Source organism: Oryctolagus cuniculus, chromosome 9 (genome assembly GCF_964237555.1).
Source record: "Oryctolagus cuniculus chromosome 9, mOryCun1.1, whole genome shotgun sequence".
Classification (NCBI taxonomy): domain Eukaryota; kingdom Metazoa; phylum Chordata; class Mammalia; order Lagomorpha; family Leporidae; genus Oryctolagus; species Oryctolagus cuniculus.
In genome coordinates, this window is record NC_091440.1 from 2,291,660 (window position 1) to 2,318,200 (window position 26,541).

At 58.5% G+C, this 26,541-nt stretch overlaps 1 protein-coding gene across 1 annotated transcript; it reads left to right on the top strand.

Moving 5' to 3' along the window:
• Window positions 1-240: 240 nt before the first annotated feature.
• On the top strand, window positions 241-26,541 carry ANKRD10 (ankyrin repeat domain 10). The gene is made up of 6 exons (XM_070048377.1): window positions 241-604; window positions 1,908-2,060; window positions 5,492-5,583; window positions 15,374-15,609; window positions 23,097-23,192; window positions 25,127-26,541. The coding sequence occupies exons 1-6, from the start codon at window positions 395-397 to the stop codon at window positions 25,594-25,596; spliced, it is 1,257 nt and encodes a 418-aa protein (XP_069904478.1). The 5' UTR covers window positions 241-394; the 3' UTR covers window positions 25,597-26,541.

A 26,541-nucleotide genomic window follows, 5' to 3' on the forward strand; every position in this document is an offset into this window, starting at 1 on the left:
AGGCCCCGCCCCCACCGCCTTGGGCCCGCCCCCAAGTCGGCCCCGTCGAGGCCGTTCCAGGCGCCATTCCAGCCAGGCCCCGCCCGCATGTCGGCCCCGTCGAGGCCGTTCCAGGCGCCCATTCCAGCCAGGCCCCGCCCCCGCCGCCTTGGCCCCGCCCACTGCTGGTCCCGTCGCGGCCGCTCCCGGCGCCCATTCCAGGTAGGCCCCGCCCCGTCGCCCTGGCCCCACCCCCGGCCCCGCCCCGGCCCCAGTGCGCGCTCGACTCGGCAGCCGGTGGACGCGGCGGCGGCGGCGGCGCTGGCCTCGTTCTTTTGTGCTCTCGCGGCGGCGGCCTCGGCCCTCACCGGCGCATCCTCTCGGCCCGGTACCCGCGCGCTCTTCGTGACGGGCCATGTCGGCGGCGGGAGCGAGCGCCGGCGTGGAGGCGGGCTTCTCTAGCGAGGAGCTTCTGTCGCTCCGCTTCCCGCTGCACCGCGCCTGCCGCGATGGGGACCTGGCCGCGCTCTGCTCGCTGTTGCAGCAGACGCCGTGCGCCCACCTGGCCGCCGAGGACTCCTTCTATGGCTGGACGCCCGTGCACTGGGCCGCGCACTTCGGCAAGGTGGGCGCGGGCGCTTTAAGGCGCCATCTTCCGCAGCTTTCCTGCGGGGGTCAGGGCAGGCGGGGGGCGCGGGGCGTGCCGGGAGCGCGGGGCGGAAGTGGACTCTGAGGCGCCGGCGCCCCGCGGAGCCCATCGCGCATGTGCGGCGATGCGCGCGGCCAGGGGGCGCGGAGCGGAAGCGGGGTCGGTGCCGTTGGCGCGGCCGCGGGGCGTAGCGCGCATGTGCGGCGGCGCGCGGGCCTCGTTTCAAACGGGGATCGCTCCCGGGAGCCCGGCGGCCGACAGGCCGGACCCTGCGCTTAGCGGCGCTCGCGGCGGGGGCCGTCCGCCTCCTCCGCGGCCGCTGCGGCAGCCTCTGCGCCCCTGGGGTCGTCTCTGAGGGCCGGGGCCGAGGGAGGCCGTGCGGAGCCGAGCTGTCGCGGGGGACGGGGCCGCCCGCCCGTGCCGTTTTTATCGGGCTAGGCTCCACCTTGTCTTGTGGCCAGTGGACGCTTTGCGCTTTTTCACCGAGGGAGTGGAAACGCAGAAGCCCCCGGGGTAGCGTCCTCAAGTGTCGTAGGGACCTGGCCGCGTGCGGGTGCCGGGACTCGCAGCCAGGCCCCCACCCCAAGCTCTGTGTTGTTGGAAAGGCAGAGTGAGGGGGGCGTCCATCTGGAGGTGCACCCCCCGGCTGACCGCACCGGCCAGGGCCGGGCCGGGCGGAAGCCGGGCGCCCAGGCGGCCGGGCCGTCCTCCGCTGCTTTCCCGGGCCCTGGGGAGCCGGCCCCCGGGCGGGCTCGGGAACGCGTGGGCCGGCTTGTCCGAGCTGGCCAGCGGTGGGCCTGGCTGCACAGGGCTGTGTTTAGACAGTACGGGGATGGCCCTGTGTCCCCCCCCCCCAAGGTGGTGCAGCTGTGGTCTCCGCGGGCAAGTCTGTCTCGAGGTCTCTGGGGAGCCCGACCGTGGTGCACGGTGTGCGCCAGGGTGACCGTCCCCGGGACCCCCGTGTGGCAGGGTGACAGGTGCAAGGATGCCTGTGCGCCGTGGGCAGTCCGGCCGCTGGACACCTCGCTGCGTGCGCAGGAAGAAGCTGGTTCTCTGCGCGCCGCCCTCTCGTCCTTGGCCTTCTCAGTCGTAGGAGAACGGGAACTGGTGTCCACCGGGTCCGGCGGCTCACGCCCAGGTGTCCCGTTGTCCTGAGCCAGACGCCTTGTCGGAGTTGCACGGTGCTGGGAGAGTGGCCGCCGAGAGGGCCCTGGGCCGTGCGCCGTGGGTGGCTTACCCTCCTGTCTCTGTGTTCTCGTCCCCCCTGCTGCCTTCCAAGTTGGAGTGCCTGGTCCAGCTGGTGAGAGCCGGAGCCGCCCTCAACGTCTGCACGACGCGCTTCGCCCAGACCCCGGCCCACAGCGCGGCTTTCGGCGGACACCCCCAGTGCCTGGTCTGGCTGATCCAAGCGGGAGCCAACGTTAACAAACCAGTAAGCAGGTCCCCTGGTGCTCTTCCTTTTCTAGTGGCAATGACTCCCCGGCCCCATCTCCAGTGGCCCCATCTCCAGTGGCGGCTTTAATTAGCGCCTGCTGCTGCTCCCCGAGGGCAGGGCGGGGCGGGGCGGGTGCTTCTGCTGTTCTCTGGAGAATGGCCCCTCTCCGTTTATAGGCGCTTTCACCTGTTCCAGGCTCATGGGTCCAAGGTCACAGCTGGTCGCCGAAGGCGTCTGGCGCAGAGCCCGGCTGCTTCTCCACGGATGAGTGTGGCTGCCCCGAGCAGCCAGCTCCCCAGTGAGCCACAGCCCTGCTTCAGATGCCCCGGGCGTGTTGTGGGCGGGCAGAGTGGTGTAGAGGGGAGTGGGGGAGGCGCCACCCTGAGAGGTGTGCCCTTGAGCCTGGTCTTGTGCGAACCTCAGTGGGCGCAGAGTCCAAGCCTGCGGCGGCCCAGGCCGCACACTTGCATGGGGCAGCACGTGTGGCTTTCATTTGAATATTTATTTATTGGAAAGAGTGGGAGAGAGCTGCTGGTTCATTCCCCGGGTGGCCGCAGTGGCCAGGGCTGGGCCCAGCCGAAAGCCAGGAGCTTCATCCGGACCTCCCACGTGGCTGGCAGGGGCCCGAGCGCCTGGGTCATTGCCCACTGCCCCTCCCGGGCCATTCGCAGGGGGCTGGGCAGGAGGTGGAGCCGCCCCACCCGCGTGGCATGCTGGTGTTGCGGGGCGGTGGCTTTGCCTGCCACGCCACAGCGGTAGCCCCACTGCTGGTTTTCGTATGTGAAGGTTTCTTTCTTTCTTTATTTGAAAGGCAGAGAGAGAGAGAGAGAGAGGTCTTCCATTGCCGGTTCACTCCCCGCTGTCTGCAGTGCTGGGGTTGGGCCAGGCAGAAGCCAGGGATCTGGGACTCTGGCAGGGCCCGCGCTTGCGTGTTCAGTGCGCGGCTGTTTGGACGTGAATGTAAACGTGCCAGGTTCTCGCGTTGCTGGCACCTGAGTGGGCCAGTCGTCGGTGACTTGGCTTTGCAGGCCAGCTGTCCGCGGCTCGCAGACGTGTTTCTGCTGCTGGACTGGAACTTGGGGCGACGGGGGCTGGCCGGGCTCCCCCACCGCTCCATCTCCACTCGCACGCCTGCCTCCCCGTGTGCACATGGAGCCTTGCCTCAGGGCGCCCGGGCCGTGCTGGCCATCAGCTGTCTGTCCACCCCTGAGAAGGGGCGCCGCGGGCTGGGGGCGGGCTCTGGCCGACGGCTGTCGCCTTGCCGGTGAGGGGCTTGCTCAGCAGTGCTCATCGGAGTTTCATTTTCATCAGGCAGCGTCTGATGAGACCTTTTCCAGCAGTCCCGAGTTCTCGGGAGTCGGGGGTCAGGGGTCGGGGGCTCCAGCCCCACTTTGCTCTCCTTGCAGCCCCTCGCGGGTTGGAAATACCTAAGTTGGGGTGGCACTGTTGGCCCTGTAGTGGGACCTCTCCCGCGATGGGCACCCCACGACCTTTGAGGTCACAGTGGCCCTTTTCTCAGCTCCCCACACGCTGGGGACCCCAGAGGCGGCGGCTTTTCTGTTCCCGCGTGGACTTGGCAGCACCCAGATCTGGGCCTTTCTCGCTCTTTGCTGTCGGGGGACATCTCCTTTCTTGGGACTGGGTGTGTCTGACAGGCATCAGGGTCCCTTCCTGCCAGTTCCCGCAGGGTGTCCGGCGTCTCTGAGGTGGCCCAAGATGCCTGAGCTCCGTCCGGTGTGCTGTCTCGCTCGCGCCCTGTTCTTGGCTCGCCTCGACTGTCCAGGCTGGGTGAACGTCCGCCATCTGTCTCTTCAAGAGCCCCTCTGGAATTCTGCTGCCACTGGACGCTGCTCTATGGAAATCAAAGCCGCTTTCCTGCGCTGCCTGGGTGTGCCCTGGCCCCGCCGGCACTCCGATGGCCTGTTGCAGGCGCAGTGTGTGTGGCCCGTGTGGCCTGCTCTCCCTGTGGAGCACAGAGAGGAGCAGGAAGCCTGCTCTACCCTCGTCTGTTAGTCTCCCAGCGTCGTTCTGTATATGGGGAAACCCAGAAAGTTCTAGGGAGGGAGAGATAGAAGAGGAGCGGGTTTCCACGCAAGACTGTTGAAACCCACGTGAACTTGGTCCTCTGTGTTTTTGATGAGCTTCCCGAGTATCTCTCGTGGAATAACAAACCCTCGTGGCTTCGTTTTGTCCCAAGGATAGCTTTAAAGGCCGTTTGTGTTGAGTGTTTCTTGTACACTCAGTGGTGGGGCTCATGTCTCTGTGTCCCTGCCGTGGAGGTGAGCCCAGGCCCTGTGGGGCGGCCGCCCTGTGCCATGCCCGGCGTGCCTCGCGAATCTCAGGAGTTGGTGAAGGAGTCCAGGCGTGTCCAGTGTCTGGTCAGCCACAGGCTACCGTTGTAGAAGCCGCCTTGCTGCTGGCAGAGAGCCCCGTGTCTGAGGACACGTCTGTCCCCCGTGTACCTGTGCGTCATCTCGGCTTTCTCTGCCTCCCTGGCTCCCCTTCTGGAGTAGCAGCTGTAGTTTTCCTGCCCATGTTTTTGTGTGATTTTTACTTGCCCTTATTAAGTAGTACTTCCTTCCTTTTTGGGAGAATGGGGCTAGGTTTTAGCTTTGGAAGAGGAAAAAAAAAAAAAAAAAAACAAAAACAAAACAGTGAATTTGCTAGCTAGATCCGTGAATGGCCACATGGATTTTGTGTTTCTCCTTGTTCTGTCGGTCGCTCGGTCTCAACTGTTCGGACCTCAGGGAGGAGTCCGTGCTCACCTGCGGCGTGGCGAGGGCACTCTTTCAGGCACAGTCGCTGTACTCCGTCCCTTCGTCGCGCGGTTGTGGCGGTGCCGCCACCTTCCCGCCGTGACGGCGCTGCTCGGCCTCAGAATTTCCCAGGCGCACGGTCTGCGGTTAGGCTTCCTCACGCAGACGGCTGCTCCTGCTTGCTTGTGTCTTTGACCCTTCCTCGTTGACCTGACAGCCTGTGGAAGCTGCATTTCTGGGATGCCGTGCGCGGGTTCCCCTGTCCGGGGTGACCGTGAAGCCTGGTGTTCCTCTAACCGTCCCTGAAAATGTGGGCTCAGTTCAAGTTCAGGCATTGAAGATGGCCTGGCCTAGCCTGTGGTAGACCCCGAGGAGCGGGGTAGATGAGAGTGGAACCGGTAGGTCCTTTTCTTGGCTCTGGTTACTATTTTAATGTCTTTTTTTTTTTTTTTTTTAATGACGCACTTTTGCCAAGATCAGCACCAAGTGCCTTGTTCAGCGCCGCTGAGGGCTTGGGCTGTCACCCCCGTCAGCTGCAGGAGTTCGGGGGTGTCCCTGGTTTGCTCCCCTCCCCCCCTGTGTGCTCGCAGCTCTGCGCCATGCCGAGGGCGCGGCCTCCTGCCTGCGCGTGGCATGGCGGGGTCTCAGTGTGGCTCTGCTCTTGTGTTCCAGGACTGTGAGGGCGAGACTCCCATTCACAAGGCAGCTCGCTCCGGGAGCCTGGACTGCATCAGCGCCCTGGTGGCCAGCGGGGCTCGTGTCGAGTAAGTGTCTCCAGGCGCCCCTCCCGCCGCGGGGGTGGTCCGGGGGTCCTGTGTAAGGGCAGAATTTAGCGCCAGCACAATTCCTGGAGCCGTAGCATTCCCGCTAGATCGCTTGTGTTAGCGGAGCCGCATGGATGATGACCTGGAGAAGCGGGCTCCTGGGACTCCCGGGACTCAGGAGAGGGTTCACAAAGTAGATTTGGAACCCGGCACCGCTGACTGCCGCTAACTGCGTCACCCAGGGCAAGGCTTCAGACCTCTCCTTGCTGAGTTCCAGTCGGGAAACCAGGGGCTTGGATTTAGAATGTTCGCCAGGCCTCTCGGGTTCACAGCATTCGTAAAGACACTTGGCCTTTCTGGTGTTGATTCCCTCCCATTAGCAGGCCCGGAACGCGGGCGGTAAAGCCCGGAGGCGGCGCTGCCTCCCGGCCTGACTCTTGGCATCCCCAGCCAGCTCACTTGTGGTCGGACACAGCGGCTCAGTGTGGAAACACTAGTTCAGAAACGGGCTCTTGTACGCAGAACCCTTAGCTAGCCGTAACGTTGTGTGCTTACTGTACTCCAGGTGTTCCATTCACTTGTATTAACGTTCTCTTAAAGATTCACACTGTGAGATGTTTCTCCTGCAGCTGACAGCATTAACACGGTGGATGCGGTTGTCACCTTACATGTTGTGTAAGCTGTAGAGCCGTGATAACCAGAGTGACTGATGACTCGACCCTAAGTGTTGCAGATGATTCCTAGGCGTTCATTATGAACCACTTGATTCTGATTGGGAATGTGAAAATCGGGGGCTTTGGGAGAAATGAAACCCACCAGACTAACTTAGTTTAACCCTTTGGTTTCCATTTCGTCGTTTTGACGCTTAAATACTGACACGATGCTAAGGCTGCGGAGCGGCCAGCGGCTGCCGGTGGTCCCGGCGTCGGCGAGCGTGAGGTGAGCCGTTCACTGGGCTCAGCCCCGCTGCCCGCTGCCCGCTGCTCGGTAGGGAGTTGGGGTGTAACTGTGGCCGTGTTAACTCTTACATTGCAGGGACCCTTGTGACTCCGTATGTAGTTATGCCTGAAGGTAATGTAAAACAGTTGCTAATATGGACATTGATTATACAGTTGTAAAACTTTGAGGAGATTCTCAATGAGTTGCTTTAAAGCAAAGTTATAGATGCTGGGTTTATTTTTTTTTCCAGCTATATTTAGATTAAAAATTCAAATCTTTAATTGCTTTAACAGAAGGTTTGATTTTAAAATAATCATATATAACATTGCTTGTCATGTATTAAAATAATGGCTAATTAGAAGAACTTTTAAAACTTACTTTTCTAAACAATAATCAATCCTGAAGATTTTGTTAAAAGGATATTGGTTCTCATTTTAAGGGGTAGCTTGATCTTTTGTGCCAGTAGACATCTAACACTGTACACTGTGTTCTCAGTTTTTTTGTGTGTTTTTTAAGGAGGTATCTTTTTAAAAAATGAGAGTCTTTTATTTATCATTCTGTCCTTGGTTCCAGGAGCCTGCGTGTCTCTCCCAGCAGGTGTGGCTGAGTGTGGCCTCTGGGCCAGGCGGTTTCCTTCTCAGTATCAGCCGCCCCTCGGGACCCGCACTGTGCTGACCTCCCTGGACTGAGCGGCCAGATTTTTTTTTTAGAAGTACTTGGCCTGAGCTACGTAGCTAAAAGCAGTTCTTAAGATGACAAGTCTTTGGCCTGGAGCTAGAACACCAGAGATCACTGTAGAATGCTGTTGTTATGTGTGTTTATTTGCATTTAACATCTAGATAAGATGGCTGCCTTTCCAGTGAGCGGGAGCGAAGCTGTCATTGCTTCCACAGCGTCCCCGTGTGGTCTTCCGGCACGTGACAGTCTGGTCCCCTCCAGCGTGCTGGGTCTTTGTGGCAGCCCTGTGACGTACCTGTCCCGGCAGGCGACGGGCCTTTTCCATTTTGAAGACCAAAGGGGGACAGTTAACTTTCTTACTAGAAGTTATTTTTTTTCCAGTTCGAAAGGAACCAGATTCTTAATTTGTTACATTACATGCTGTACTATTTAGAAGACAATATACATTTTTCCTTGTCCTGTGAGTCGAGTAAAAGCTTCCTCATTATCAGTGTTTTCAGATTAATGACGTTGCTCTAATTCCTACTTTGCCTTTCATATATCTGCTGTGTGAAGCGGCCGCAGTCTGAAATTGTGCTCTCTTGGTCATCAGGTAGCTAATAATGGGGGCGAGTGTACTGAGTGTCTTGGGCTGGGACGGGCTGTCACAGGGCTCACTGTGGATGTAGGCGCGTCCGTGTGGCGTGACACATTGCGGCTGCCGTGCGCCCTAGTAAATTCTCTAGCACCACACGTGAGTATGTGAACGGACTTTTTTTCTTCTCTTACTTTAAATCTTGAGTTTTGGTGCCAAGTTTTCTTTTCCGTGCGAGGTTCTGCATCACTTGCCGTCATTCTAAGGATTGAAATTTGGGTGGACGCAGCCCCGTGTTTGTGTACTTTAAAGGATCTGAGGCCCTGGGGAGTCGTTCTCGCGAGGGGTGCTCAGTGCTCGTCACCCTGCCGCCGCGCGCAGGTCGCAGTGGGAGTGTCTGCCTCGCTTGCCCGTGGACAGCCTGCGGTGAAGTCTCGGCGTGAGTTTTGGAAAAACGCCTGAAGACTGGTGATGGGCGGCTGCAGATGACAGACCTGCCCACCGCTCGTGTTGAGCCGAGAATTGACTTTTGTAGTCTTGGCTCGGACGGGTTTTGGCTGCTGCTTTACTTTTTCAGAGAGAAAGTGGGAAGGGCTATCCCCCGTGCTTGTCCCTGGGCCCTGAGTGCAGACGGGAGGACTTAGCAGGGTTGCGGATGGGACCGCATGACCGGCGTCTCAGATCTGCCAGTCCATGGTAGCACCTGTGCAGAGGCCAGCGTCAGCGGCGGGGTCTGTGCCTCTCTGGTTTCTTCAGAAGCCGTTGGCTCGTGGTAACCAGGTCGCCCCTGGGCTGTGTGTGTCCCAACTTCATTGGATCCCAAGAGAAACTTGACCATGACTGGTGATTGGGTCGCTGGAGGAGACCTGTGTGGCCTTCCGTCAGCGAGTTCAGGGACTCCAGGATTTACCCTTTCCCTCCTCATGGAGCAAACAGGCCCGGGCGGCTGCCGTGCGCCACTCACGGACGTGGGTGCTGCAGGCAGTGCTGAGGTGGAGTTGCTTTAGTGTCGGGCCTGAGGGGCTGGACGTGGCAGCCCACCTCTGCCCGCGGCCACGGGAGCTATGTGTTCCCCGAGTGGCAGAAACCCATTCGCCACTGCCCTTGGCAGAGTGTGACCCAGACTTAACTTTTGGAACCCTGTGGTCGCTTGTGTGTTCACTGCTGCCCGTCGGGATGGTCGTCCAGCTGCCCTGAACCCTGGCCATCCTCCGAGCAGGCTGCCCTGACCGCGCGTTTCCTGCTGCTCTCTTCCGAAAGTTAACAGTTCCCGGGCGAGGGCGCGGGGAGCAGCCGTGTGAGAGTTCGGCGAGCGTAGTTAGAATTCAGTCGTTTTTCATACGCGTTACATGATGTCTGTGTAAGAGGGGTTTAACCACTGCCTTGGTAGATACTGCTGTCGGTGGTTTCTAAATCCAGACGTGTTTTCCCGTGCTGAGTTGTAACGGGAGCGTGGGAAGTACTTACCAAACTCCCAGGTGTGGTGCTCTTGGATTTTAATGTACACAAACATAATTGTGATTTACTTGCAAGGTGAAACTGTCCTCAGCGGTGTTGGGATTGAAATGAAAACTTGGCACCAAATCTATTCAGGTAGAAACTTTAAAAAAAAAAATAGCTTCTTCATATAATTAAACTAGAGAATATATTTAAGAAAGTCTTTCTAATTCTGAGAGTTTGGATACCAAAGGGTTAAAAATACACATGTATTTCTTTTTTGAAGATGTTTCAGATGTTTGCTTATGTTCTGTCTGTACAAATGGACATTTGGTGATGTTTTTATCTTCTTTTTTTTTTTAATGATACCATGTATTTGCTTATTCCCATCTAGGAATAGTTACTAATGTATTTGAGATACAGCATTCCAAATTTTAAAGTAACCAGAATCGTGAGTTGATGGTTTTCAGTCCGTACTGTTAAACTTGTTGAAATATTGACCTATTGAAATTGGCTTCATGCTGAGGAATTACGGGAGAGAATTTAAAGGGCAGTGTTTCCAAGCCGTCGCTTCCTGGTCGGGCACAGTACCTGTGCTTCTGCACCTTGTATGTGTATATGTAGTTTTAATCCAAATGTTGCCTGCAAATATGTGATCCCTTATATTTAAGTTTCCTATGTATGAACCATTGCCCGTTTTAAATCACACAGAAGGTTCTGAATCTGTAAAAACCACACATGTCAATGTCTTACAGCTACGTAATTCGAATTGACTTGATTTTTTCAAGTAACCCTAGCGAGGGGGAGCATTCCATATAGAACTGCTGAAACTGCCACAGGTGCCTCTCCGAAACCTTACGGTTGTGGCATTGAATGCTCAGTATCGCTTCCCTTCTGCACACAAGGCATACTGTTGAGGTATTTGTTGCGGTGATTGGTTTTAATGCTAATCTAGGAATTCAGATATAGATTCTTTAGATTTGCATGCTTTGCTTACCCTAATTTATGATATCTACCTTTTTATTTGTAAACTAACAATAGCTAAGTTGAGATCAGATTCTTAACAGAAATATTTATATAAAAATTGTGGTTCTTTTTTTATTGTCACATGGCATTAACAAAAAACATCACGGAGGTGATGTGACAGCTTGAATTCTAAAAAATTTGCATTTCAGGAGTTTCCTGATCTGTGGTTTTACAAAATTGAAAAAAAATTTTTTAAAAAATCACCAAAACAAAACCAACCAAAACTCCGTATGAGAACGGCTTCTGTGTTGTGGCACTGTGAGTGGAAGCGGCAGGCTGTTGGTGGGGAGAGGAGTTGTTTCCGAAGTCCCGGGTAGAGTGAGTTACACGGTGTCCTCTCTGGAACAGTGGCTGGCACTGCAGCACAGCTGCGTTGTGTTCAGCCCGCGTGTGGTCACTGCCAGTTACTCAGCAGAATGTCTCGTCCATAGCGCAGGTTAGCCGGGGCGTCCTGTGTTCCGGTGCTGTGGTTTGGAGAGAACCTTAGGGACCACGGGGAGAGAGCGGGTGGCCTGCCTGCCCAGTGGCCGACCGCTGTGCCCGCTCCTGGTGGGCACGCGGGAGCCAGAACTTAGGTGCAAAGAAGCACAGTCATCGTGGTTCCATAATAACGTGCAGCCAGTTTGGTTCGGTGGTCTAGAGCCAGTTCCGGTGGCCGTCAGGAGCAGGGAGAGGGCCTGGAGCTGCCCGCGGTCACCAGCAGCCATGCTGGGGCTGGGCCAGTGTGTGCAGGGCGTGCGTCCTGCCGGGGCGCTCCGCTCTGCTTAAAGACGGAGTCTGAGGCCACGTGGACGCTCGGCGTACCTCCTAGTTTTCTCTCTCTTTTTCAAGTTTTATTTGTCTATTTGACAAAGTTATAGAGAAAGATCTTTCCATACACTGGTTCACTCCCCACATGGTGACAAGGACGAGGGCTGGGCCAGGCCAAAGCCAAGAGCCAGGGTCTTCTTCCTGGTCTCCCCTGTGGGTGCGGGGGTCCAGGGACTTGGACCTCTGCTGCTGCTGCCTTCCCAGGCACATTAGGAGGTTAGGAGGGAACTGGACCAGTAGTGGAGCAGCCGGGACTCCAGCCGGTAGCCGTATGGGATACTGCCGCTTCAGGTGGCTGCTTCACCTGCTGCGCCACAGTGCCGGCCCCTCGGGGTTTTTGTGTTTGTTTTACTAGAAAGAGATGTTCCCTCTGCTAACTCACTCCCACATGGATGCAGCTGCCAGGGATGGGCCAGACTGAAGCCGGGAGCCAGGAGCTTCTTCCGGGTCTCCCACGTGAGTACAGGGGCCCAAGCACTTGGGCATCTTCTACTGCTTTCCCAGGCAGATCAACAGGGAGCCGGGCTAGAAGTGGGGCAGCTGCGACTCCAGCTGTCAGCCTTATGGGGTGCTGGTCTGCAGACGGGGGCTTAACCCACTGTGCCACAACGTCTTCCCCTCAGATTAGTTTTAAAGTTTCTTCCTCCACTTTGTCTCCCTTTGGGACAGCGTCAGTACTGCCTTGTAGGTCAGCTTCATTCCTAGTCTCGGCTGAGGCCGCCGGGAGTGGCTGCGGTGTTTGTGCCTGGTCACTCAGGACTCTCAGTGAATGGGGACGAAGGGTGAGCCGGGTGCCAAGTCCGAGACGCCCGTGGGAAGTAGCACAGACCTGCCCCTCAGTGTTCCGTGTGCCCACCCCACTGCGTTGGCAGGAAAATAAAGCAGGGGTAACTTAACCTTGGAACACTACCTGCATAGTTGCAGTCAGAAGTGTGGTATGTTTTAACCAGGGTTGCTAGTTCAGCCATCAGAACTCCACAGTTGAAGTGTCGCTTAACAGCAAGGCACGCACGGATGAGAACGGTGTAAAGATGGAAGCACACAGCGCGGTCCTGGCGAGGAGCTCCGGCTGCCCACGCGCACCCTGGACGCCCAAGGGGCTTCTGGAGCCCCCTGCACGTGTCTGTATGTAAGGCTTAGGGTGGGCTGCTTGACCTGAATAGCGCTTCAGATCACCAGATGGTTCTCAGGAGAGCCCCATCAAGAGGGGTGGCTGCCCTGCCGCTGTGCCGTGTGGTCGGCCGTGAGCTGGGATGGGCTTTCCAACGGTGATAGTTGGACAGAAAGCAAAGAGTATTTCATGACCTATAAAAGAGTATGAAATCCAGGTTTCAGTGACCCTAAGCAGAGGGGTTTTGGTTTTTTTGTTTGTTTTACGGAGAGCGTGAGCGAGCGAGCACACTCCCTTCACTGGTGCGCTCCCCGAATGTCTGCAGCAGCCAGGGCTGGGCTGAGGCAGGCCCAGGATTGGGAGCACCGTGGAGGTCTGCGTGTGGATGGGTTCCCAGTCGTGAGTCAGCACTGCTGCCTCCCAGGGTCTGTGGTGATGGGAAGGTGGAGTCGGGCTGAGCCAGCTCGGGCCTGGCCGCCAGGCCAGCCCCACTCCCCAGAAGTGGAGGCTTGTGGGAACCTGCCAAGTCAGGATGTGAGGCCACCCCTGGGGACGGTAGCACTGCACACCTGGGGCGGGGGGGGGGGGGCAGTGTGAGCAGAGGACACAGGCGTGGAGAGGAGGTGATGGGTGCAGATGAGTGGGACAGGGACAGATGTTGGTGCTGGCTGTGTGCTGGCGTCAGGTGTGAACAGGGCTGCAGCCCAGGGTCAGCTGAGATGCTGTTAGCTTGGCCTCGGAGCCCTCCCGTTCCTGGTGACGCGGCACAGGGTAGGACCGAGACCTCGGGTGGGGTGCTGGACACAGAGAGAGGACACTTCCTGACAGTGCTATGCAGGCGGGGCCTCTAGACCTGGAGCAGAATCACCATCTTGGACTGGCCCTTCGCTCACTCCTGGTCCACCTTCTGCCATCAGACCGGTACTGCTTCCAGCAAGCTTGCCTGAGAAGCCAAGGGGAGTTCTGTTTTCCTGGGATGGACCTGCCTGGCCGGCTTGCTCCAGACAGAGCTCATGTAGCTCAGGTGCGCTGATGGCTTACGAGCTCTTCTTGGTAGAAAGGCTGTTTTGAACATAGTACCCAAAACTACCTGGAAATGTGGTTGGCTCCAGTGCCGCTGCTTTGATGGGGAGCAGGTGCAGCAGGGAGACCTTGAGGGTTGTTACCTGGGTGGGGTGGGAGCAGGTGCAGCAGGGAGACCTTGAGGGTTACCTGGGGGGGGGGGGGCAGGTGCAGCAGGGAGACCTTGAGGGTTACCTGGTGGGGGAGGGGCAGGTGCAGCAGGGAGACCTTGAGGGTTACCTGGGTGGAGGGGGGGGCAGTACAGCAGGGAGACCTTGAGGCTTACCTGGGTGGGGTGGGGGCAGGTGCAGCAGGGAGACCTTGAGGGTTACCTGGGTGGAGAGGTGCACACTCCCGCCAGGGCACTTAGAGTCCTTGGCTGGCACCTGAGTTTTCCTCGGTGAACTGGCACGTGTGGCCGCCCAGGCCTTTTGAAACATGTGCCTGCCACTGTTTACCTCTGAGTCCCTAAGAGTAACCCTCCTCGGTGCCATTGTTGGGTCAGTGCCTTGGTTTGCCCGACACCGTCTGATTCTGGAGCGTGAGTCCAGGCCTCCCCAGGGAGTTGGATCGGTGACTTTGCGTGTGTGCTCGGTCAGCTTCCCGTGTGGCACCCTGCTCTTCACAGAGCGAGGGTCTTGATGGGCTGTTTTCCTTTGTGCCCCTTCAGAAAATGAAACCCAGGACCCCTCACAGGAAGTCCCCCAGCCGTGCACCGTGTCCTGGGTGTGCTGTGTCTCCCTAACGAGTCGACCTTACTTTGGACACGTGTAATGCATTCATGCCCACACTGTGGAGCTGCCTTTTCGTGTGATTCGTGTACCGCGATAAGCGCATTATGAGCTGCTGGGCTGCTGTTCATCAGAATTCACAGCCATGCAGCCTCCTGAGAAGTGACAGTCGGTTTTGGTCACTAACAGCCCTGTGTGTCTTCAAGATTTCATTGGCTTCTGGGATTGTCAAGTTGTGTTTCTTCTGTGCCTGTCGAACTGAGTTTGGACGTTGTCCAGGTGAGGAGCGTTTCTGTCTCACGCTTTAGAAGCCGGAGACCTGTGTTTGGGTGTCCAGAGCGTGCAGGCTTCTTGTTTCTGAGCCTGGGGCTTCACGGGTGCTGTGGCAGGCAGGAGGACGGAGCTGTGCCTGTCCACAGAATCACAGCCTTCCCCTGGTGGAAGACGGAGCCTGTGTCCCTGACTCCCGGCCTCTTGTGTTTTTATGTTGACATAGCCCCGAGGACGGCAGCCTCGCGTCCTGGTAACCTTGCTGTCTCCCCGGCACGGAACAGGCCCGCGGCTGGGGCAGGTGTGGGCGCTCTTTTGCACATTTCTTCCACGGTGTGCGTTCCTCCAGGGACTGCAGCTTGGAGTTGCTTTTGTTCCTCACGTGTAATCCGGTGCCCTGAGTGAGGTTTGCAAGGTCAGCTGATTGTTCTGTGTCTGGATTTGTCACTTAGGTCCTGGAGAGAGGGCGGAGTCTGTCTCAGTGCTGTTGGCCAGGTGGGCGGTTCTCCGGACTGGGGGGAGCCTCGTGCGTCCCCAGGCCTGGCTGGAGAGGCCTTCCCCTTGTGCTGGGGATGTTCCTCCCAGAGAGGAACAGGGCGCTTGGCCTGTGTGGTCTGCAGTGTGGTGGCTGCCGGAGCCAGCCTCGGGGGTCCTTCCACTTACAGTGTCACGAGTTGCCGTAAGCGCTGGTGGCTGGTGAGCCGCCACTTCCTGTTCTTTAGGAAGCCAGTATGAATGCCATGGACAATTTCAGTACATGTTTGTTTGTTATGATTTTACTCAAGCTGAAAGAGTGGGTTATTACAATTAAGTGCAGATCATAGAGAATTTAGTGGCAGGTTAAGTCTGAAGTTAGCCTAAATTCAGATCCTTCAGACTAATATTAAGCATTATTTTGAGACGTTAAATAGGAAGATGGCTTTTTTAAAGTTTAGCATATTGATTTTTTTTTTAATTACTGCCTCCCAAATCTTGCTGAGAAATCAAATGTATGTGAGAGGAGTTAGTTACGGGCGAGGGACCACGTACTGAATGCAGCCTTGCTGTAAACTCGCCTCCTCCTGTCGCCCTCAGATAGCTAGCTAGTCAGCTGAGCAGGAGCAGAGTGGGCGCCTGCCGCCGGCTGTAACTCGCTGTGTTTGTGTCGCGCAGCCTGAGAAATGCCAGTGGCCTGACGGCAGCGGACATTGCTCAGACGCAGGGCTTCCAGGAGTGCACCCAGTTTCTCTTGAGCCTGCAGAACCGTCACCTGAGCCGCTTCTGCCAGGACGGCCTCTTGAATGGGGGCCGTCAGGAGGTGCTTCCTCACCACGCTGGCGGGGGAGCAAATCGGAAGAGGTGCTTGCAAGACCCGGAACCTGTGGGAGCGAAGAAAGCCAGGGCGGAAGGTGAGCGCCCGGCGGGTGTGCGGTGCGGGATCCCTCTAACCGTTTTCTTCTCAGTGGTGAACTTCGCGCCAGGTCACCAGTTAGGCCTGGGGGAGTCTGGTGCGGGCCTGGATTGCCTGTTAAACAGGGGGAGCGTGGACAGCTGCGGTGTCACCATGCGTACCCACGTTTACCTGCCACGGATTAGAAGCGTGTTCTTCACTCACTGTATTCGGTTGAACTGTAACTATTAAAAACGTCTGCCCCTGTGCCTGGTCTTGTTTGTCCTTGCGAAGGTGGTCTGGCAGGAAAGCGTTTTCAGGTGGTCTCCGTGCCCCAGTAGGTGTGTCTATGTCCATAGCAAGGTCCAGGTACATTTGATGGAGCAGGTTTACACCTCTAAGGTTAGTTAGGTTTTTCTTTTAAGATTTTATTCATTTGAGAGGCAGAATTGCAGACAGAGAGCTTCCCGATCTTCCATTTGCTGGTTCACTTCCCAAATGGCCGCAATGGCCAGAGCTGGGCTGATCAGGAGCCAGGAGCTTCTTCCGGGCTCCCGTGTGGGTGCAGGGGCCCCAGGAGCAGCCGGGACACGAGCCAGCCCCCGTATGGGGTGGGATGTGGGCGTCACAGGTGGAGGCTTAGCCCACCGCGCCACGGCAGCAGCCCCGTCACTTTAGTTGTGAGTGTTCCTTGACCCCTTTCCTTTTCAGGACAGTTCTGGAGTTCGCATGTAAGAAAGTCCGCTGGTCGCGCTCCAGTTACGAGAGCTGCTTTTGCCAAGCGGGAAATTGTTCCCATCTGGGAGACAGTGTGTGCACACTGGTCGCTGGGACAGCCCTGCCGAGAGCCAGCTGGAAGGTGTGCCCCTCAGCCTTACACAGCTCGAGTATAGCCGAGTCCGTCACTTGAAGATGTGGAGGGGTCTGGGTTGAATACAAGCTGGACCTGGGTCCACAGTGCCCTTGTGCACTGCTCGCCCCACGAGCTCCACTGGAGTACACGTCCACACAGGACGCTGTCCCCTGTGAAGCTAACAAAATGCTGCCTGTAGCTTCACAACTGTTTAAATCCTGGAACTTTCAAAAACCTGATGATTGGGTGACTTTTACATAGAAGTGAACCTATAGCCTTAAATAATGGTTGATTGAACTCAGGATTTTCATAAGTTGTGAGCATAATAATTTCTAGAGAGATGCCATAGGGCCGGCGCCGTGACATAGAAGGTAAAGCCACCGCCTGCAGTGCCGCCATCCCATGTGGGCACCGGCTGCTCCACTTCCGATCCAGCTCTCTGCTGTGGCCTGGGAAAGCAGTAGAAGATGGCCCAGGTCCTTGGGCCCCTGCACCCACGTGGGAGACCCAGAGGAAGCTCCTGGCTAAAGTTGGACACAGCTCCAGCCGTTGTGGCTGTGTGGGAGTGAACCAGAGGATGGAAGACTCTCTCTCTGCCTCTCCTCTTTCAAGTATATAAATAAATCTTTAAGAAAAAGATGCCATAAAGGGCTGGCACTGGCATAGAAGGTTAAGCCACTGCCATATGGGCACCTGTTCAGTTCCTCGCTGCTCTGCTTCCAATCCAGCTCCCTGCTAGTGCCCCTGGGAGGATAGCGGAAGATGGCCCAAGTACTTGGGCCTCTGCCCTCATGTAGGAGACCTAGAACAGGCTCCTGGCTCCTGGCTCCTGGCTCCTGGCTCCTGGCTTTGGCCTAGCCCAGCCCCAGCCCCAGCCATTGGCAGCCATTTGGGGAGTGAACCAGCAGGTGGAAGATTCGCTCACTTGCTTGCCCTCCTCTTTTTAGAAATCAGCGTTTCAAATAAATAAAAAAATTTTTTTAAATGCCATGAAAGTCAGAAGCATGACATGGAAGAGTGTGGATTCCGGCAGAGCCCTTCTCAGAGGAGAGGTTCTGCCACGCAGCGACATGCATTGGGGTTTTTCTGATACTTCAGGGTTGACCTCGTGCATGAGTTGTGTCCAGCGTGGGGATTCATGGGATAAATATGCTTTAAACATTTGTGACGTCTCCCTTATTGTTGATCAACCTTAAATCCTCTTCAGTGTTTTTACAAAAGTGACAGTTGTTTTGTTTTGTTTTGTTTTTAAGATTTATTTATTTATTTGAAAGAGTTAGAGGCAGGCAAACACCGATTCTCCATTCCCTGGTTCACTCCCCAGATGGCTGCAACAGCCGGGGCTGGGCAGGCAGAAGCCTGGAGCCAGGAGCTTCCTGCAGCTCTCAAGTGGGTGGCAGGGACCCAGACTCTTGGGCCATCTTCTGCTGTCTGGCCGGCCCCGCCCAGGCCATTAGTGGGGAGCTGGGCTGGAAGTGGAGCAGCCGGGACTTGAACCCGCACCCAATGGGCTGCCAGAGCTGGCCCCGACACTTCACGTTCTAGTCAGACTCAGAAACATGCCCGGGGAGCTGAGGTCGGTAGAACTGGCCGGTATGCCATTGCTTAGGTACCCTGCAAAGCTTTTCCAGGAACTGCTGAGTTCCCGAAGCCTGGTTACCGCACAGGCTGGCTCTTCGGAGCAGGGATCCGTGTCGTGCCGGTGGTTAGAGGCCCTGTTGGCTGCACATCACACTGGCCCGGCAGCTTTCCCCACTGCACGTTCTCAGCCCTCGGCCTGGGGTGCTGGCCTCGGGGAAGACGCTGGGGCCGTGCGTTTCTGTTCAGGTGACTGCAGACATGGAAGGGTGAAGCGCCCCTCGAATGCACCTGAGGGGTGGCGGGTGCTCTGACCACCAGAGCAGGACTCAGCCCGGATGTGCGCACCGCGAGGCTGTGCCCTGTGCCCCGCTGCTCTGCCCACGTGGCCTTCGTCAGGGTTTGCTTTGACTTTCAGGATCGCTTGCTGTAGTTTGTTCAGTCATTTTGTAATCTCTTTTACTTGATTCGCTGTGTGAATCTGTGTGCCTCACTTTTCCTCTTGTTGGCCTTTGGTTCTCACACTGGAGTAAGTATTAAGTATTTTCCTTCCCCTGGTAACATACACACACAGTACTTCTTGAAGTGACTTCATCTAAAACATTGGCCAGATTTCCAGTTGTCACTGGGGTGCTGCTGTTCCCCAAGTCCTGGGCTGTCCTGTCTATAGGCTGTGTAACTCAGGCCTCGTTAATAAAAGTCCTCTTTGGCCCGCTGTCATCTAAGAACCGCTTAGACTGATCTCGCTGTGGAGTTGTGTTCATAAAAGCAGTTACTTCCAGCAGTCCTGCAGGCTAAGCCGACGTCAGCAGGGCCGGCGGCCGATGCCACCGCTGCCCACAGGGCGTGGATCTGCACCGGCGACTCACGACTCACGCTTGACTCGGGTAGTTGGAGCCGAAGCCATTTTCCCTGGGAAAAGACGGACACGGAAGATGGCCGCTGTGTTGCTGCCTGGAAGTGGGTGCCTGCCATGACCTGTGGCCGTGGTGCACGCCGGCCCTGTGGGTGTGGGCTATTGAGGGCCGGGCTGCGGCCAGAGCGGGTGACTTCGTGAGAATTGTTTGCGGGTCGTACTTGGCCCAGCGTGGGATTTTGTACAGAAAGCATGATCCTGTCAGCTTTTCTGTTCATCAGAGGGGCCGTGGGGAGGAGCCCAGGGCAGCAGCTGCACTTGCTGTGTGCAGGTCAGCTGAGGTCAGCCAGCGTCCCCGTGCCGTCTTCAGGAGCGACTCCACCCCAGCGCGTCAGTCATCGGGGTCCCGGCCAGAGGAGAATGGCAGTCCCCTCTGACCGCAGCGTCAGGTCCAGCGTCGGACTCAGGCATTGCAGGGTGCTGGGGACACGGTCACAGACGCTGTAGCCCCGTGTGTCTTCATCCCGGGAGGAGCTGCCCGGGGTGGCAGGGACGGGGAGCCGCAGGCAGACTGGGTGTGCAGTAAATCCCTTTTCCTCCGGGGTGGGTTCAGACAGTGAGGCCTGTCTGTCGTGTCACCGTTGGCCTTGGCAGGCTGGAAGACTTGCTCATCCGTCCCTTCTGCGGCAGTGACCTTGAGTGACACAGGGCAGCAGTGCGCAGCTGTTGAATTCTCTAGAACCGTGGCCAGGCTGGACACACTTGTGGCTTGGTTGGCCCTTCCAGAGCCATGTCTGACTTGCACCGGCGCTGCTGGGCGGCAGACCCGTCCCGTGCGTCCACGTGGTTCTCTGCACGGCCCGGAGGCTGCGTTCCTGTCTCACAGCTTCCCTTCCTGCTAACTGCAGAACCCCTGGAGCCTCTTCCCGGACGCCGGGCCGTCCTCTGCACCTGCCTGCTCAGCCACCCTAGCCCCTGCGTGGCTGAGGCCTAGGCCCTGGCAGGAGGCCAGCCCCATCGAAGGTCACTGGTGGAACCTCCCAGGACAGTTGTAGCTACTGGCAGTAAGCTGAGGGGCCTGTCTCCCTGCTTCCTTGATGGGAACTCCGGTGCCGCCAGGGACTGCCTCGGGGAAGGCCGATGCTCCCTGACCCCGCCTCGCTGGGGGTGGCTGTGGACGTGGTTCCGCCACGGGTGAACGGGCGTCTCCTGCAGGGGTCACAGCGACCAGGTCCAGTGCATGCCGGCTGGGGCACGTCTCCACATGGGGCTGACCTGCTTTCAAGGCCAGTACACTTGGGTGTTTTTCGTGAGCCCTGGACACATTTGCACGTGGTCTTGGCGGGTAGCCAGGTCTCTGCCCCTGTGCCCTGGGTCCCTGTGAGATGGACCAAGGTGGCTCCCAGCACCCAGGCTGCTGTGACAGGTGCCCCAAGGGCCATGGGGTCACCACAGTGGTGCAGCAGCCCCCTGGTGAGTGAGACCTGTGTTTTTAGACAGCGGGGTCACAGCATACACTGGCCCCCGAGGTCCAGGAAGGGGCGGGGGCAGGCTGACCACTGTCCTCACTGCTGAGGGCAGGGGAAGCCAGGCACATCCAGGCCACGGCTCGGGTCACTGCAGGTGACGTCCTCACTTGTCAAGGGGAAGGTAGGGAGAGAACAAGCCCTCCCAGGACCGAAGGGTGGGAGTCGGCGTGCAGGAGGCACCTGGCCGTCCTGAGACGTCTGCAGGATGAATTCCGGCAGCGTGGTCTGGGGGTCAGGAGGCAGGCTGGGTTTTAATCCGGTGTTCTGGACATGTGAGAGGCAGTTGTAATTCACGGCTCCAGCCTCTACTCGGGTTCCCAGGCTGGGTCCGAGCCAGGAGCTGGGAATGAGCTTCCTGCAGCCGCCGAGCGCCTCCGGGCTGTGGTGCTGGGCAGCAGGACAGCAGGGGCTGGCCCGTGGTGGGGACGGGACACTACAGAGGTGAGACTGGGGCCATTTCACGAGTTTCCCACGTCGGAGAACTGGGTGGCTGAGCCCGGGAAGCCTTGGGGTTTCGCCCTGCCTTGGTGAGAACGGGAGGTGCAGCAGCTCCTCCCCGTGGGAGTGGGTTCTGCGCAGTGTCCCCCAGCTCTCCTGCCCCCTAGTGGCTCTGCCCGGTGTCCCACGCACTGCTGGACGCCTGGCTGGGACAGCTCTGGCTGCCCTGCTGTCCGCTTCTGGGTTGGGGAGTGGGCATCGTGGACACGGGCGTGCTTGTAGGCCCTGGGCCCAGCGAGGAGACAAGCAGCCCTGCTTCTGTGAGCCCGTCTCTGTGTGTGTGTTGCACCCTCACGTCATAGTTGTCAGGAGTTTGTTGTGTGGATCCTTTTTTGTTTTTTAAGTCAAAATTGGAGAGAGATCGTAGACACACTGGTTCGCTTCCCAAGTGTCCCCAATGGCCAGGGCTGGGTCAAACAGAAGCCCAAGCACTTGAGCCATCCACTGCTTCCCCAGGCCATTAGCAGGGAGCTGGATCGGAAGTGGAGCAGCTGGGACTCGAACCGGCCAACACGCACAAAGCTGGCCTCGCAGGTGGCGGCTTTACCCTCCGCGCCGCAGCGCTGGCCTGTTTTGTATGTTGATCTCTTCAGAGGCGTGGGATTGCACATACAACCTCTGGTTGCCCCTGACTCCAGGGACGCTGGCACCTGAATACAAGGCAGACCCAGGCGTTGGGGTTAGAGATGCGGCGCGGGCCCCGGCCCTGCTGCTCCTCAGCTGGCCGCCTGGAGCCCCAGCCTGGCCTTGGCCCACTGGGTAAGGTGTCTCGTTCACCATGGCGGCCAGCTGGCGCTTGTGTGGTCCGGGGGTGCCGGGGGCGGGGGGCAGGCCATGGGTGCCTCTGTGCAGAGCACCCGCGTCTCAGGAACACTTCTACCCAGGGGTCTCCTGCCTTTCCCAGTCGCACGAATCCTGAGCCCCGTTTGTCCAGCCTCACAGAAACCGGGTTTCTCATCCTGGGTGTGGATCAAGTAGCCGCTGTGCCTCCAAGACCAGAGCCGATTAAAGCTGCGCAGTTCGCGCCTCCCCGAGCTGACGTCTGCTGTGCTGACTTGTCATTGTTGCGTTACTTGGCCCAGAAATGCTTCTGGGTATTTAAGCGCCAGAAATGGGCTGGTGTTGTCAGTGCCGGCGTCCCATATGGGCACTGATTCAAGTCGGCTGCACCGCTTCCGATCCCGCGCTCTGCTATGGCCTGGGAAAGCAGTAGAAGACGGCCCAAGTGCTTGGGCCCCGGAAGAAGCTCCTGGCTTTAGTCTGGCCCAGCCGTGGCCATTGTGTTTGGGGAGTGAGTCAGTGGATGAAAGATATGCCCCCACCCCACCCCGTAACTCTGCCCTTCAGCTAAATTTTTTCTAAAAACAATAAAGATCTTTTTAAAAATGCACAAAAACGAGAAATGCACACTGAGGCAGGGAAGGCAGGTGAAGCAGCCCAGACCACGAGGGCCTTGGGCTGGGGACTGTGGCGCCAGCCACCTGCGGGTCACCTGGAGCAGACACGGGCAAAGCGTGCAAGGTGCGCCAGGGACTTCCCGGGCCCCTGTTGGTTTAAGAAAGCTGCTGTTGCCAAGGACAGAGGCCACGCACCCAAGGCCAGGCTGCCTGAGGGGTGGGGAGAGGAGGTGCGGGCGTGTTGGAACAGACGTGTGCAGCACCGGCGCCACGTCTGCCAAATCACTTGGCTCACCCATTGTCAGTGTCCGGGAGCCCGGGTCTGGTGCCAGCATAGGGCTGGACCTCGGCGTCTCCGCTCAGGAGACCAGCGCGTTCTGGTAACCTCAAGGTGCTTTTAATGGTTTTTATGTTATTTGAGGAATGTCTCGGTGTGAGGGCATTGCCAGAGGTTTGTGGAAGACTGGAGATAAAGACAATTTTGATACCAACAACTGATTGAACTCCACGCGTAGCTTTTTCACAATGTGCGTCATCCTTGAATTTTTTGAAAGCCTTGTACTTTTGGAAAATGCTGAATTTGAAAAAAAATTGTTCAGAATTGTGTCCCGGTTATGTAACCGTTTTTGTGTTGGGACTTTGCCGCCCGGTAAATTCTAGAACAGGCACCTGGGATTTCGTGGCTTTGTGTGGGGAGCCGGGTTCTCAGTCGCATGCCGCGCTGGCGGCGCCGGGGCCAGGGCTGGCGGGGGCGGCTCTCACCGTGGTCTAAGACACTGTCTGTTTTCCACGCAGCTCCGGGCCTGGACTGCGCCATGCCGCTGGCGAACGGCGAGGCGGAAGACGAAGCGGACAGGATGCACGTCGACAGAGAGGGTGGCGCCCTAACAGGTGGGGGTGCACAGGTTCCTGCCCGCTGCCACGCCGGCGCCGTGGCCCCCAAGGACATAGAGATATACACTGTGTCCGCCATGCAGACCCCATGCCGGTGCCGCAGCCAGTACGCCCACTACTTCTGAGCGGGGCGCCGCGGGCTGCGGTGCTCCCGGCGCGTGTAGACGAGGAGGAGTGGCTGCGGTGCTCGCTGTGGAGACGAAAAGCACGCGCAGCCCTCCCTGGTGCGCAGCTTCGGCCGTCCATGTGCCTTGTTTGGTTGTGATGAGGTTTGCTTTTTTTCTTTTTTCTTTTTCTTTTTTTTTCTTTTTTTTTCTTTTTTTTGATTTTCTGGGAAGTCTTGAGGTGCGCAGCTCCCAGTATTCGTAAGCACGGACGGCGCGGAGCCGGGAGCGTCGGCCGCGGACACGTCTGGGCTGTGGCTGCTGCCAGGCAGAGTGGACAGACGTGTTTCCCAGATCCCAGGCTCGTGTCTCCCAGCGCCCGGGGCGGTGAAGGATGCTCCCCTGGGGGCCTCCCCAGGGACAGAGGCCTCGTGGGGTTCCTCGCGCGTTTTCCTGGCATGAAGATCAGCCCCATTCCTTAAGCAGTTTGCTTATCCGTCTTCATGCTGAATTCTCCCCGGAGAGGAAGGGTGGCGTGAAGCACGGCTTCCGTCCAGCCGGTGGGCCCCGTGCTCGGCTCTGCTCCGCCGCTGACGAATGGCCGGCTGTCGTGGGGGCTGTCTGACCCCGCCGAAGATGGACAGCAGGGCTGCGCCCTCACACCCGTAGCTCGGCCCCGGCCCTGCGTCCCTGCGTCCCAGGGCCCGGCATCTGAGAGTCAGCTCTGGATCCTTCCCAAGGCCCTCAGGGCTGTTTGTGTCTCCGGTGACGGATCATGCGTTCCTTAAGAACCGTGTTCAGATGCTGCCCTTAGCCCGGGGGCGGTGGAGGCCGGAGCCCTCAGCCCACTCAGCCCGAGCCTGCGGCCCAGCGGAGCGGCTCCGCCGGGGCCGGTGATGGCGCGTGCGCACGGCAGGGCGCACAGCCCGGGGGTGGCCGGCCGACCTCTGGCGCGGTGGCGGTGGGCACAGGTGACTGCGGGGGCCGGCACCCAGGAAAAGCCACCCCTCTGTCCCGGAGGAGGGATGTAGAGCGCTCCCCAGGGACAGCCAGTTCCATTTCCCCTTTCCATTTTACGTTCGGCCCTTGAAGCACTTATTGTAAAGTCTTGAATTTGGCCGGGAGACCGGTGGGGGCTGGGAGACGTGGGTGAGGGGTGGGGTGGTAGGGCGTGGTCAGGACGAGGCTGTCCGAGCCGAGCGCTGCCATGCCTGCCGAGTAGCGCAGGGTGGAGATAGGAGCCCCTGTCACCAGGCACCAGGTCGCTTTGTCCGCACCTCTGAGCCTGCGCAGTCCCGGGCCCCGGGCAGGCTGTCCCGCTGCCCAGAGGCGTGGGGCTGGCCTCGTCCCCCGTAAGCCGTCTCCCTCCTCCGGGATGTGTGTGCGCGCACAGGTTCACCCATCCGCATTTCCCCACAACACGCGTGGCTTTTGAAAGTAAACCGAGAAGGAAGCTGGCTGTCCAGGTCCCTGGGATGGCGGGGCTCGGAAGACGCCCCCGGCGGACTGCGCGGGAGTCCCCGCGGGAGAACGCGGCCCCCTTTCCTGCCCCGTTGCGAGGAGCGCGTGGAGAAGAGCGGCCTGTGCCGGCCGCACGGCCTCGTGCTTCTCCCTGGGACCCGCGCTCTGTGCGCGCTTCCACTTCGAGGATGGACCTACGCAGGGCTGGTTTTCAGAACTGCTCACGGGGCCTCCCCGGTGTGGCCTCCCGTGCGGCTGCCCCGCGCTCCTGGCTCGTGTTTTCCAACCTCCTCACGCACGTTTTGTGGGTTTTTTTCCTCCTGTGCTGGTTCTGAATTCTGGTGACAGGTGTATTTCTTAATGCAGATATGAAAAACAGTAGCTCCGTATCGAATGTCTTGACAAACGGCTGTGTCATCAGCGGACACTCGGACTTCCCCTCCACGGCCCAGCTCGGTGGCATGGAAGGCAGGAGTGGCCCCTGCTCAGCGGGGCCGCCCGGGGTGAGCCCCGCGCTGGCGCCGGCCCGGCCGTTCGCCGGCGGCCAGGGCTCCGTGTGCGTGGACGGGAGCGAGGAGCCGGAGAGGAGCGGCAGCGCAGAGATGTGCGGCTCCCTGCACCTCAACGGCAGCCCGAGCGGCTGCGTGGCCAGCAGGCCCTGCTGGGTGGAGGACCCCGAGGGGAACCTGCACTACGGACATTACCACGGCTTCGGGGACACGGCCGAGAGCATGCCCGAGCTGAACAGCGTGCTGGAGCACTCCGACTCCGTGAAGGTGGCGCAGCGCTACGACAGCGCCGTGCTGGGCACCATGCACCTGTCCCACGGCTCCTAAGGCCGGGCCGGCGGCCGGCGCGCCGGGCCTCCGGGCAGCCAGCCCGCAGCACCATTTCTTATACTTTCCCTCTCTGAGCGGCAGCCTCTGGTTCCACAGGTTCCCCGCGCGTGCTTGCGCGGGCGCCAGTGTCGGCCGGGCCCGGGCGCGTCCCGACGTGCGCCCTCGGGGTTCGGGTTTCCTGGCGCCGGCCTCCACCGTTTCTCCTTACGCTGTCCCTGGTTCTCCTTTTGTCAAAGTCAGGGGTCGCTGCTGGAGGTCCCCAGAGGCCGGCGCCTGCTAGCCCAGCCCGCCGTGCCGGCGCCTGTGGCGTAGGTGACACACCGGGCCTCCCTGCGCGAGGTGCGGCCCCACCCGGGCTTCTCGGCGTGGTTGGTGTGAAGAAACACGACGCCTCTCTCCCAGTGTCGCTCACTGGGACCCTGAGCGCCCCGGGTCTGGGCGTGGGCGTGGGCCTGGTCCCGGGCTGCTGGCTGCGATGCTGCCCGGGGCCGGGGCGGCTTCTGACTTGTTTCTCTGCCACTTTCCTCCTCGGTCCCTGGACCTCCTGCCACGGGGAACGGCCCCCTCGCGTGGTGGAAGTCCCTCCTGGTAGGAACTGTCAGGAGGAGATACTTAACTGTTCTGACTTAACGCTTTCTTTTTCTCTTGTTTTGTTTGGGGCCTTTCTGCTCTGAAGTATATACCACTATGTACGTCCAGTTACTGGCAGGATTTTCTCTCTAAACTTGCATTGAGTTCATGGTTTTATAGAAATTCACTTTGTTTAGGCAACTAGTGGGCACACTGTGCAAATATTGTAATGAATTTTTACTTCTCTGGTTTTTGTAATAAAATCAGTGCCGATAGAGAAATGTCAGATGGACAAACCAACGGTCTAGAAGTGTTGCTAGCATTTTGTTTTAAAACTCCTTTATGAACTGAATAAAACCCGGTTATTGCTTG

What these genes read in the sequence shown, in the direction of transcription:
- ANKRD10 (XM_070048377.1), top strand. Translation starts at nt 395, where the DNA reads ATGTCGGCGGCGGGAGCGAGCGCCGGCGTGGAGGCGGGCTTCTCTAGC. An exon ending in GGGCCGCGCACTTCGGCAAG is followed by an intron (nt 605 to 1,907) that starts GTGGGCGCGGGC and finishes CTGCCTTCCAAG; the next exon opens with TTGGAGTGCCTGGTCCAGCT. An exon ending in AGAGGGTGGCGCCCTAACAG is followed by an intron (nt 23,193 to 25,126) that starts GTGGGGGTGCAC and finishes TTCTTAATGCAG; the next exon opens with ATATGAAAAACAGTAGCTCC.